Here is a 13468-nt window from a genome sequence, read left to right on the forward strand (position 1 = left end):
CTTGTGTTCAAAATGGGGTTTGCCATTTGAGAGGGAGTTCAAGAACTGGGCCTTTGGATCTGGTCAAGACTAGCTACACTCTTCCCCGTCCCCTCCCAGTGTTGAGAGCCATGATGGAAAAACATTCAATTCTGAAATGACAAACAGGGTTGCAGCAGGCTTGTAGCCCAGGCCGGGGGCCGTGGTTCCCATTGGGTGCCAGGAAGTGGGTGGGGCCTGTTTTCAGGAAGTAGGTGGTGCCAGGTAGGGCTTTTGACCAGCAAGGCTTCTGATTGGCTACTGGAGATTTGATTGGCTGTGCAGGATTTCTAATGTGTTGCTTTGGCAGCACCTGTCACGGCAGCACAAAGGATCACAGTGTGTTACTGAAATAGAATGGTGGCAACCATTTTGTGGCTGGCTCTACCTCCCGTGGCAGCCATTTTGCGGCAGCCATTTTGTTGCTGCGCCCACCATGCCGTTGCAGAATTCCAAATGTGCCTGCAGGCTCAAAAAGGTTGGGGACCCCTGGCCTAGGCTGCCCCTCCCCCACCCGTAAAATGTATCTGTTTGTCCTGGCTGCGGGTAAGAGATAAAGTCTATATTTTCCTGCCACCCAAAAGACCCCCAGGGTTTAGCAACACCCACGAAACACGACCGTACAAATGTGAAATAGTCCAGCACCCCCCCCCCCACAAAAACTACAGAGGGTGATATTGTTTAAATAATCCACTCTATTTTTATTTTGTCTTAAAATAGTTTAAACTTTATGCTACAGACTTGTTTAAAAAAAACAGAAAGTCTCAGCTTGCACCAAAAATATATATATTTTTATAACACTCTGTTTTATTATTATCTTTTTTTCTCTCCAAAGACCACTGAATACTAGATGGAAATAAGAACGAGTGTTAAAAAGAACATTTTTTTAAACTCAAAAAATTACACAATTGAAAACAATAAATTCTAAGCAAAAAAAAAATCTTTTTTTTTTCTTGTCTCCCTTGTGGAAGATTCCAAGTTTGAGCTCCGGCAAAAGAGCAGAGCCACTAAAACCAGACCTGTTACGAAAACACTCTGCAGCCCGCCAGCTGGGGGTGGTGGCCAGGGGGTCGGGCAGCCCGCCAGATGTTCAGGAAGCCGGTGCGGCCAAAAATGCAAATAGTCTTGAAGACCTGGCCGGCTGAGCTTCGTGAATGGCAAGCGAGCGGACACGTGCGCGCACACACAGACGCCCTGTACTGGTGTGGAGGGAAGCGCATTTCACAGGCCTGGGCTGAACTCTCAAGTGCATTGGTTCTTAGCCATACAATGGCTACAATTTCGCTTATCGACCAAGAAGACAGCAACAATTGGTCTCGGAGACCCGTTTTTGCTCTCTTGGAGAAAAAGAGAAAAGCCAAAACAAGACGACGAAGGAAGGAAGGGGAAAAAAGAAAGAAAAGAAACAAGAATTCATCTCTTAGTGATCCAGTGATTGTGGTTCTCTCTCTCTCTCTTCTTTAACAACATTACCTTTTACAATTCGTCAAGAGAGCAAAAGAAATGTGTAGTGTTTTTTTTAAATTACAAAAAAAGGAAGAAAACTCTTTACCAAGCTAAAAATGCATGATTCCTTTAAAACGAAAAAGAAAAAACCCCCCCACAGTGCACGATTGAAGGAAGTTTGGTTAGAATGCAGTAAATTTCTATATATGTACATGGAAGTCACAGCATATACAAACTGAAAAAATAGCTTCTTTCTTTTTTCTTTTTCAAAGGAAGGATCACGAGCCGTGTTCCTCTGATGCTTCTGGTACTGGCCACTGTAGGGGAAAGTGCAGTGACACAACAGGGACCAGTGACGTCCCCCACCCCGACTTTCATATTCGTAAGGACAACTTCTTCGAAGCAGTACGAAGCAGCTTTAGGACACGGGCTGTTCGGCTATCCCCCTCTTCCCCTCCCCGATGCGCTTTTGCTGGAGTGGCTTCCTCGTGACGCCATCCCGTGCAGTTGTGGTACGTGCGCAAGCTCCGGAAGCGGGTGTTATCTTTCCCATGTGATTGCCCTCTTTCCTGCCACCGGGGACATCGGGTGGGAGAGAAGCACCGTGGGGCTTGCGGCCGCCCTTATGGGGTTCGGACATGTACGGGGACTGCAATTGCCTGGATAGCACTGTGGGGCGGGAGTTCCTGCACACACAGGAAGTGGGGGGGGGCGCTTGAGGCCGGTGCTCACTTAATGACACGTGCGAGTGAAAGAATCAGCAAAGGAGACAAAGAGGGAGAGGCCTCTAGATTGGGGGCCACCGATCCGCAGGCCCCGTCGATGGCTTCAAAAAATTGTCGTGCGGGTGGTAAAAAGGGTATCCTCCTGAGCACAAGGGGCTGTTTGCCCAGACCCCCCCTCCGCCCCAGCTGCACCTACTGCTGAAAGCGGGACTCGTTTTACATACTATCTGTTTCAGCATGGGGCCAAGGAACCCCCCACCTATGCTCTGGGTGCGGAATCGTGTATGTCGCTCCATCTTCTTGACCGGTTCACACGAGACAAGAGTCTGCAGGGGAGGAAGGAGCATGCCTCTGGGCTCTTGCCGAAGATCCCTGCCCTCCACGCACACACGAGAAGCTAGCAAATCGGGAAGGAGAATGCTAGCCTAGCTTTCTGCAGGACGGAGGGAGCATCTGGACATTCAATTCCTCCACTTTCAGGGTGAAAGAAGGCCTCACTGGCAAAGTGGCTGGGAGAGGACACGCCATCTCCAGGTGAGGAATGGGAAATCCTAACGTTCTCTGTAGGAACCACTAGATTTACAGAACATTATCCGGTGTCACGAGGAGTATCTCTGCTGCCTCTAGCTCACAAGCAAGGAATATTTAAGAGAGAAGAATATTAAGAGAGAAAAATCTGACTTCTGACGTTACGGTGGTGGTGGTGGTGGGGGAAGGTATCGCCATTTTTCTCCCTGCAGAAAGGGATTATCAAATTGTCAAGTTGCTTCTTCCCTGCTTTCGCGTGACAAACAGAACTGCCGGAAGAGCATCAATACGACAGGAACAACCACCACTGCATTTCTAGTCCTACCGAGGACAGCGAAACGTCTGACTCCTAGAACTGACCCGTGAAAAGTGGGCAAATTTCAAGCGACGTTTTCAAACGACCCATCAGATTATGATTATGGAAGGCTGAAAAACGAAACGAGACCTGGCAATATAAACTGGTGGTGGTGGTGGGGGGAAACCCTGTGCTGGAAGAGTAAACGCTGCTTCAGCTAGATATGACGCCACAAGGAGAGACTTGCGCAGTTAAACAGAGATGTTAGCTGCAGACTGGCCTTGTGTCCATGGTCTTTTAAATAAAGATGTAATCACGTGCAACTGGACTGGACTGGCATGAGAATGGGTGATTTGATTGCTCAAGGGTGGCTGCTTGGTTTCAGCTTCAAGCAAAAACCAAGACCGAAGGCTGGGTCTTGCCACACGCAATGATCCGGCCAGTCCAACACCTACTTGTGAGGATGCACGGGCTAACTATTGCTTCTGTAAGTAGTTGGGGGGGGGGCATGATCTATCTTGTGTCCTTCCTTGAACCTGTACGGACGCAACTTCACTCCTGCTACGGGGGATCCGTCTCTTCTTTCATCAGGCTAAGCATGCGTGCCAGCTTCTTCCCAGCCTGCAATTCTACCAGCCTTTGCAGAGATCAGATCCATGGGACGCTTCTCTGAACCCGTTCATGAGCCCACGTGAACGTTACTGTGTGACCCACTGATGGCTATCGTCTATGTTTGACTAAAGGCCACTTTCCGAGGATCTGTCAGACTAATTACGGCATGGGTCTAAGCTTCCTGAGCGTGGAATGCAGTCTTCCCACGTTCCTCTCTGTTCCTGCAGCCCCTTCCGAACCCAGAAAAGATCATTCCCAGGGTGATGGGATTTAAGCACGGGAAGAACTAGGCAGGTTGAGGAGGGGGCCATGGAGTAAGGACGGGAGGGGGAAATGGCTCTCACGCCCTCTTCTGAAAGCACAGCTTTGCCGAAGAAAGGCGCCCGTGGCTCGTATCCGAGAAGGGAGCTTTGATTCCCGAAAGCTTATACCCTGAAGGATCTTGTGGGTCTCTAAGGTGCTATTGGACTTGGATCTCGATGTCATTCTCCTGTCTCTCCTCGGAGTGTGACCAGACTATGGTCCTCACCATAGATCCCATCCCATGACCCCGGGACCAATCGTTCTGGGGGGTCCCAAGAGGTTGCGGGAAGGCAGAGGAACCGCAGGAAGACTCCGCACGGGTGGGTTGGGATCCCGGCCACATCACGAAAAACCTGGCCAAGTAGCCCGCCTAGAAGGAGAAGGGGTTTCATCTGCTGAAGGAGACCACGTGTGTGCACCCAGAATTAACCTCACGCATGTCAACACTCGAGGTCACCATTTAGCGGGAATCGAGTGGAACGAGGCACGATGGACCCTATGGCTGAGGCTCAGCAGACAGCTCGGTGGAAGTGGAGCCCGTTCGGCAGGGCGGCGATGGCTGATGGAGCCCCCCCTCTTATTAGCCTCTGCAGAGAAACAGAAAGCAGGGAGAAAGGAAAGCCAGAATCTCGTCTGACAGCAAACGCCAAGGTCTTGCAGAAGGCGTCTGTTGAATCTGGCTTGGGGAAGGGTCCTCAAGCTAAGAGGCAGGTGAGATGCAGCTCTGCTTCGTCACGAGGTCAAAACTAAAGATTGGGAAAATGTTAAAGACCTGCAGGTTTAAAGGTCTTTCGGCAAAACGGGGAGGGGGGGGGGCTTGTTTCTCGCGTTAAGTTTTAAAGGTATATATTTATTTATTGAATTCACTTCACTGACAGCCTCCTGTCTACCCTACAGGGACTCAAAGCGGCTTACGATGTTGTCCTCTATTTTATCCCCACGTTTTAACCTGCCCTGAAAGGTAGGTTAGGGTGAGAGAGAGTGTGTGACTGGCCCGAGGACGCCCAGCGAGCTTCCACATAAGAGTGGGGATTCCAACCTCGGCCTCCCAAGTCCTAGACCTGACAATCTAACCACTATACCATGCTATTTGTGTCACACCACGTCTCTGAATATAGGCAAAGATGACATTGAAGGGTGCTTGTTGTTTTGCCTCTATGTGCTAGGATCCCCTCTGCGTAGATACGGTCGAGGTGGCTGCTTCAGAATTCATTGCTCAACAGAGGGCACAGCAGTGACATGAGTCTGGAGGAGCCCTACTTGCGTCCACGCAAATTTCTCGTACGAAAATGAAAAATTCGGGAATGAAAACGAAAATTCGGAAAATCAATTCTAGTGACCTCCGGTGGAGCCGTCGGAAGGTATCCCAGAGGTCTCCCCCTGCTCCATCTACCACAGAGAAAGTACAGCGACCCTGAGTAGGAACCACACTGGCCCTTCTCCAACGGCATCCCAGAGAAAGCACCAACGCTCCTCTTGAACCGAAAGTAACAAGCCCGTGCCCCGAGCTTTCTCCTCGGCTTAATTCTTCTCTCCAGAAGGACAGAAGAGGAGCTGGACAGCGTGAATGACAGACGCGGCCCAAGCCAGAGAGACGCGTTCTAGTTTTCTGTCGTTCTATGACTATGGATCTTCAAACACGGAGCTACGGGGTTCGAGCGCAACCCTTACCTTTAAAGCTTTAATGTGAGAAAGAAAACGTATGATCAGAATTAAGTATTGGTGCCTTTGTTTCCTTGTGCTTTTTCCCTCTTTGTATGAAGGGAAAAAAAAAAGGCTGTAACGAGCTAAGCCAGATGACTAGTAACAGTACAGTAGTCCGGAGAGCAGGAAAAACATGATTAGAAGACTCAGCGCTTAGCCCATGCACGCGAAGCTACAAATGATGTCGAGAACAATCTTCTGAATTTTAAACAAAGCGACACGGTGCGCATTACAGGCCATTTGCGCTAAGAGACCCACGGGCTTCGCAACCAAATCAATTTGTGCTACAACCACCTCTGGTCACACTCCACGGTTCAGAGCATCCACGGTTATCCCACGATCGCTGCGGGGACACTGAGAGAGCCGTGAACAGATCGGGCTGGTGGTGTTTTTAATGCTAATCTAACCAAGGAGAAAGGGATTAAGCGTGCACCAGGGAATTCTGTTTCAGTGGCAAGCGTAAAAGAAGAAAATCACTCGGCTCGAAAAGGTGCAGAGCGGCGGGAGCAGATGTCCGCGGCTCCCGTCAACAAAGACTCTAAAATTAAAATCACACCGCAATGGAAAACTTGGAAGTTGTCACCGGAAGTTTAGTGCCGTTAAGGTTTTTCATAAGGGGGAAGAGCTCCCCTTGACTACGGGAAGGAGTCAGTTATTATTTTTTTTTAAAAAAAAGTTCTGAAACAAGACCGTCGTTTTAACAGGGTCCAGGGAGAAGGGGGGAGCTTTCCAGCAAGAGCCTGAACTCCAGAATGCCAAGAGCAGAGGCGTGAACTTCTGCGCCACGAAAGGGGGTGGGGCTAAGAGACTAAAAACACAGTGAGGTTGCATTACAGTAGATATTTGCGCCTGCTGTCTTCGTCTAACGTGAGATCCACCACTTCCGGCGGCGAAGACCAGTTCTGCGGAGGGGGCACACCTGTCCATGGTTCCGCTTGCCGAGTGCACTGCAGACCTGAGCCGTGTTTGCGGGAAGACACACTTTGAATCACTCCTCCCCGAGGATGGACACACCTGCGGAAGAGCAAATGCCGTTAACGTGGCTGTCAAACGTAGCGTTGCGGGAGCACAGAGAAGGTGGTTCACACACAGGCAGGTCCGACCCTTGAGGACTTGAACAAGGGGGTCGCCCATAATACTTATTTCTATTTACTTGGAACATTTCCCTGCTGCTTTTCCACCCAAACAGGATCTCCCAAAGAAGAAGAAAAGGAGAGTGGATTTATACCCCGCCCTTGGGAGTCTCAGAGTGGCTTATAAACTCCTTTCCCTTCCCCTCCCCACAACAGACACCCTGTGAGGTAGGTGGGACTGAGAGAGCTCTCCCTCGAGAACTGCCCTTGAGAGAACAACTCTGAAAGAACTTGTGAACAACTCTGACAGAACTATGGCTTGCCCAAGGTAATCCAGCCAGGTGCAAGTGGAGGAGTGGGGAATCAAGCCCGGTTCTCCCAGATTAGAGTCCGTGCACTTAACCACGACACCAAACTGGCTCCTGAAGTGAACATCGAAAACATTAAAACGGCATTATGTGTCATGCATCAAAGAACAATGCAGCAATAATTGGGGGGGGGACGGACAGGGGGTGTCGTGGGGTCAAGTGCGACCAGTGGGTAAGGGGTAGTGGTTGCGGAAAGTCGCAGTTGACTTAGGGTGACCCTGTAGGATTTTTGGCATAGCAACCCCTGGCCTTCCTTGGCAGTCTCCCATCTAAGAAGAAGAAGAGAAGAGATTGGATATATATCCCGCCCTTCACTTGGAGTCTCAGAGCGGCTTACAAACTCCTTTCCCTTCCCCTCCCCACAACAGACACCCCTGGGAGGTAGGCGGGGCTGAGAGAACTTTGACACAAACTGCTCTTTTTCAAGGACAGCTGTGCCAGAGCTTGTGACTGACCCAAGGTCACACCAGCAGGTGCAAGTGGAGGAATGGGGAATCAAACCCGGTTCTCCCAGATTAGAGTCTGCACACTTAACCACTACACCAAACTGGCGCTAACCAGGGCCGACTCTGCCCATCTTCCAAGATCTGTTGAGACTGGGCTAGCCTGAGCTATACAGATCACTGCAGAAAGTGGGTGGCAGGTTGGGGGGTGGGGGTTAATTTATTTTTTGTAAGCGTTTAACAAGTGCTGCACCCTTTATGGACGGCTGCTAAGACATGGGCTGGATGTTTAAGACAACCATCCCAGGTCAACCACTTAAACATCTGCATAGCACTTTAGCGTGTTCAAGGTACTTCGTGCCCATATTATCCTAGCAATTCTTGCAGCACCCCTGAAAAGAGGCATGAACGCCTGAAGCTGCCTTAGAGTGAATCAGACCTCTGGTCCGTCAAAGTCAGTATTGTCTACTCTGACTGGCAGCTGCTCGCCAGGGTCTCAGGCAGAGGTCTTTCCCATCAACTCCTACCTGCTCGTTTTAAGTGGAGATGCCGGGGATTGAACCTGGGGCCTTCTGCATGCCAAGCAGAGGCTACACCACTGAGCCAGGGCACCTCACAAAGTCAGTATTGTCTACTTGGACTGGCAGCAGCTCTCCAGGGTCTCAGGCGGAGATCTTTCCCATCACCTACTGCCTGTTCCTTTTTTAAGTGGAGATGCCGGGGATTGAACCTGGGGCCTTCTGCATGCCAAGCAGAGGCTCTACCACTTAGCCAGGGCACCTCACAAAGTCAGTATTGTCTACTTGGACTGGCAGCCGCTCTCCAGGGTCTCAGGCAGAGGTCTTTCCCATCACCTACTACCTGTTCCTTTTTTAAGTGGAGATGCCGGGGACTGAACCTGGGGCCTTCTGCATGCCAAACAGATGCTCTACCACTGAGCCAAGGCCCCTCTCCACAACAGAATATACGCCAGGATACATGAATGTACATGAAACGGCCTTATACTGAGTCGGAGGATCTGTCAATGAAGGTCAGCATTGTCTACTCAGACGGGCAGCCGCTCTCCAGGGTCTCAGGCGGAGGCCTTTCACATCACCTACTACCTGCCCATTTTAACTGGAGATGCCGGGGATTGAACCTGGGACCTTCTGCATGTCATGCAGAGGCTCTACCACTTAGCCAGGGCACCTCACAAAGTCAGTATTGTCTACTTGGACTGGCAGCAGCTCTCCAGGGTCTCAGGCAGAGGTCTTTCCCATCACCTACTACCTGTTCCTTTTTTAAGTGGAGATGCCGGGGATTGAACCTGGGGCCTTCTGCAGGCCAAGCAGAGGCTCTTCCACTGAGCCACAGCTCCTCTTCACAGCTCTCCAGGGTCTCAGGCAGAGGTCTTTCCCATCACCTACTACCTGTTCCTTTTTTAAGTGGAGATGCCGGGGATTGAACCTGGGGCCTTCTGCATGCCAAGCAGAGGCTCTACCACTGAGCCAGGGCACCTCTCCACAACAGAATATATGCCAGGATACATGAATGTACATGGAACGGCCTTATACTGAGTCAGAGGATCTGTCAATCAAGGTCAGCATTGTCTACCCAGACGGGAAGCAGCTCTCCAGGGTCTCACGCATCAGCTACTACCTGATCCTTTTGAATGGAGATGCCGGGGATTGAACCTGGGGCCTTCCTCATGCGAAACAGATGCACTACCACTGAGCCACAGCTCCTCTCTCAGTACTACTGTCTCCATATCACTGTGAGTTTAAATCAAAATGCAGGGGATTTGATATATGGATGACGAAGAAGAGAAGAGATTGGGTTTATACCCCGCCCTTGAGTTCCCGGAGGAGTCGCAGAGCGTCTTACAGTAATCCCTTTCCCTTCCCCTCCCGACGACAGACACCCTCTGAGGTAGGTGGGGCTGAGAGAGCTCTCCCGAGAACTGCCCTTGAGAGAACAGCTCTGAAAGGACTTATGACTGACCCAAGGCCACGCCAGCAGCTGCAAGTGGAGGAGTGGGGAATCAAACCCGGTTCTCCCAGATTTGAGTCTGCGCTCTTTACCACTACACCAAACTGGCTCTAGATAAGAGTGGACCATTGTCAGCCAGTCTGAGTGACACCGGATGGACAAGTGAATTCCGTCACCAGCCACCGGATACATCTCCTTTCCCCAGCACACCACCAGTTCGCTGGCCTCCCATCTGAAACGCCTTCCCTGGTGATCCCATTGCACCTTCTGGGTGACCCCATCGCTCACCTGTTCTCTTCAGGTTGGTTTCCCTGGATTAGCCAAATGGGAGGAACGTAATTTGGGTTAAAAGTCACTTCACCTAGGCACTAGCTTAAAGGGATACAACCGAACCCAGGATTGTGCAAAGCAAATGGTTTTTCTTACACTGCTCCAAGCGAATCATTACTGTATCGCTGCTGTTGAATAGTTCAGTCTCGATGGCTTGTACTGCCACCTCATTGCTTCCCCCTTTCCTATTCTGCAGGGCTATTTTTGGGCAGGAACGCACAGGAACGGCGTTCCAGCTGGCTCCCAAGTTGACCACGCCCAGCAGGAACTCATTAGCATAATAGGCCACACCCAACAGCAGAAACCCGTTAGGATTGGCTACCTTAGGGGTGTGTGGCCTAACATGCAAAGGAGTTCCTGCTACAAAAAAAGCCCTGGGTTTTGACCACAAACAAGGTAAAGAGAATAAGAAGCAAAAGGTGGGTGTGGCTGGATGACCACACTTCTGGTAACATGTGGGTGCGACCTAATGTGGTAATGAGCTGTGCTGTCAGGGGTGTGGCCTAATAGGCGAATGAGTTTCTGTTGTTGGGTGTGGCCTATTATGCTAATGAGTTCCTGGTGGGCTTTTCCTGGTAACATGGGGGTGCGGCCTAATATGCTAATGAGCTATGCTCTCATGGGTGTGGCTGGATATGCTAATGAGTTTCTGTTGTTGGGTGTGGCCCATTATGCTAATGAGTTCCTGCTGGGCTTTTTCTACCAAAAAAAAGCCCTGCTATTCTGTATCTTGGTCAGGTCAATGAAATTATTTTCTAATTAAGTGTTTGCTCCCCTTCCAGGTTTCCTCTCCTGGGAGATTTATAATGCTAGACCGGAACTGTGTATGCCTTGCGGGGTGTTCAAGGCAGGAGACATTCAGAGGTGGTTTGCCACGGCTTGCCTCTGTGTCATGAGCCTGGTATTCCTTGGAGGTCTCCCTTCCAAATACTGACCAGGGTCGACCCTGCTTAGCTTTCGAGATCTGATGAGGTTGGCCTACCCAGGTCAGGGTGCATACAGACCACCCCGAAACAATCCCTACCCCAGAATCCGTGTGCTGGTTCTTCATTAGACCAATTCGGGTAACAGGGTCTTGGACTAGGCTACCTATAAGGTTCCTTCCGTCTCTAGGATTCTACTACTTTGCTTCCAGAGCTGCACTGCTATTTAATATGATAATAAACAATAGACTAATATTATTATAAACTATAGTACCAATCCTAATTATATCGACAACAATCAATACATATTGTCAAAGGCTTTCGCGGCCGGAGTTCATTAGCTGCTGTAGATTTTCCGGGTTGTCTGGCCGTGGTCTTGGCATTGTAGGACCTGACGTTTCGCCAGCGACTGTGACTGGCATCCTCAGAGGTATAACACAGAAAGGCGAAGTACTCTCTGTGTCAAGGTGAGTACTCCGTCTTTCTGTGTTATACCTCTGAGGATTGCCAGTCACAGCTACTGGCGAAACGTCAGGTCCTACAATGCCAAGACCACGGCCAGACAACCCGGAAAACCTACAACCGCGAACAATCAATACACTCGACACATTGGACAATAGGCAAGTGTGCAATCAGGGTTGAATCAGGAAATACAAGCGCAAAAGGAACCATCTGGGTCCTTTTCAGAATTTTATTTCAGCAGCTTAAGGAGCCTCAATGCTAAAAACAGAAAGGGGGGGGGGAGAGAAAAAAATGTAATAAGCACCTTGCGTGTTCCTGAACTCCGACAATCTCCACTTCACTATCCGAAGAGGCAATATTGATTTCTTCGTTGCCCTGGGTGGTGCTGCTAGCGGTTCTGTCCCCTGCCCTTCTTACATCCTTATGAAAGCCTTTGCCTCTGTGACCAGTTGTTGGCCCTCCAGAGGAACTGGTTGACCACTGTGTGAGACAGGATGCTGAAACAAGATGAACCATTGGTCTGATCCAGCAGGGCTCTTCTTATGTCCTTATGAAAGCCTTGACGTCCATGTTCTGTGGTTGGCCCTCCAGGGGAACTGGTTGGCCACTGTGTGAAACAGGATGCTGGACTAGATGGACCATTGGTCTGATCCAGCAGGGCTCTTCTGATGTTCTCATGAAGGCACTGGCCTCCGTGCCCTGTTGTTGGCCCTCCAGAGGAACTGGTTGGCCAGTGTGTTCAACAGGATGCTGGACCACTGGTCTGATCCAGCAGGGCTCTTCTTATGATCTTATGAAGGCCTTGGTCTCTATGCTCTATTGTTGGCCCTCCAGAGGAACTGGTTGGCCACTGTGTGAGACAGGATGCTGGGCTAGGTGGACCACTGGTCTGATCCAGCAGGGCTCTTCTTATGATCTTATGACGGCCTTGGCCTCTATGCCTTGTTGTTGGCCATTCAGAGGAACTGGTTGGCCACTGTTTGAGACAGGATGCCAGATGAGATGGGCCACTGGTCTGATCCAGCAGGGCTCTTTTTCTTATGTTCCTATGGAGGTCTCGGCCTCTATGCCGTGTTGTTGGTCGTCCAGCGGCACTGGTTGGCCAGTGTACAAGACAGGATTCTGGACTAGACGGACCACTGCTCTGATCCAGCAGGGCTCTTCTTATGTTGTTATACTGGGAGGGAGGATATGGGACCCTTTGTGCCCCTCAGTGAACCATAGATGGAGCTCTTGCATTCAGGCCGTGGAAGACTTCACACAGTCTTCAAGGGCGGCCCCTTGTAGAGCACACTGCTGGAATACATTCAAGAAGTTAGTAGAGAATGGATGATAAGTGGCCGGACAACTGATCTGGGCATCGCTGCTGGAACACACGTACCTAATTCAACCACACTCGTCTACTGTCTGGATATCCAGGGGCTGAGTCTTGAAGCACCCCGCGCACTGCTTGTTCTAGTTCACTGCTTGTTACTGTATTGCTTCTGTTGGAACAGTTCCGTCTCGATGACTTGTACTGCCACCACATTGCTTCGCCCCTTTTCTGTTCTGCATCTCGGTTAGGTCAATGAAATTACTTTCTAATTAAGCATCTGTTCCCTTTCTAGGTTTCGTTCCCTGGGAGATGCATATGCTGTCTCATTCTTATGTGTATGCTGTCCATATGGTGTCTTGGCTTCTAACAGGGCTTTCTGGTGCCCGTCTCTCCACAGCCAGTGCACCGCTGGGTTGTACAAATGCCACGTCAAATGTTACAGCTGTTCAGAGGGCTTTCAAAATCATTTTTAAACAAGATTTATACTCTGCCTTTCTGAAGAAGAAGGGATTGGACCTTATACCCTGCCCTTCACTACCCAAAGGAGTCTTGGAGTGGCTTACAAACTCCTTTCCCTTTCCGTCCCCACAACAGACACCCTGTGAGGTAGATGGGGCTGAGAGAGCTCTCCCTCGAGAACTGCCCTTGAGAGAACAGCTTTGAAAGAACTTGTGACTGACCCAAGGTCACTCCTAGAGATGTAAAATTTCTGGAAATTTTGAAGCTCGGAAAAAACGGACATTTTTGGAAAAATTGAAAAAAATGCTACATTAGCACTTCTTTTTTCTTTTCCAGATTGAAAGTCATTCTGTTACTTTAGGAACATAAAATATGACTATGGACATTTTACTTGGCATGAAATTATCACAACTAGCATATTAAAAATATAGTGTATCCAAACAATTATTACAAACAGAATACCCACCCACATGCAAAAACAAAACTGAAACCTTTT

At 49.8% G+C, this 13468-nt stretch overlaps 1 protein-coding gene across 1 annotated transcript in view; it reads right to left on the bottom strand.

Moving 5' to 3' along the window:
• Positions 1-3511: 3511 nt before the first annotated feature.
• The window catches only part of LOC107118636 (chromosome unknown open reading frame, human C18orf25), a 58523-nt gene continuing 48566 nt past the window's right edge, over positions 3512-13468 (bottom strand). The window contains exons 5-6 of the mRNA XM_015421002.1: positions 11503-11607; positions 3512-6645 (exon numbers count right to left, since the gene is read on the bottom strand). Of these exons, the coding sequence (XP_015276488.1) occupies positions 6462-6645; positions 11503-11607 (289 nt within the window). The 3' untranslated portion in view covers positions 3512-6461. The remainder of the gene's footprint in view (positions 6646-11502; positions 11608-13468) is intronic.

The sequence above is a fragment of the Gekko japonicus genome, unplaced genomic scaffold (assembly GCF_001447785.1).
Source record: "Gekko japonicus isolate JY-2015 unplaced genomic scaffold, Gekko_japonicus_V1.1 scaffold3617, whole genome shotgun sequence".
In the NCBI taxonomy this organism is placed as follows: Eukaryota; Metazoa; Chordata; class Lepidosauria; order Squamata; family Gekkonidae; genus Gekko; species Gekko japonicus.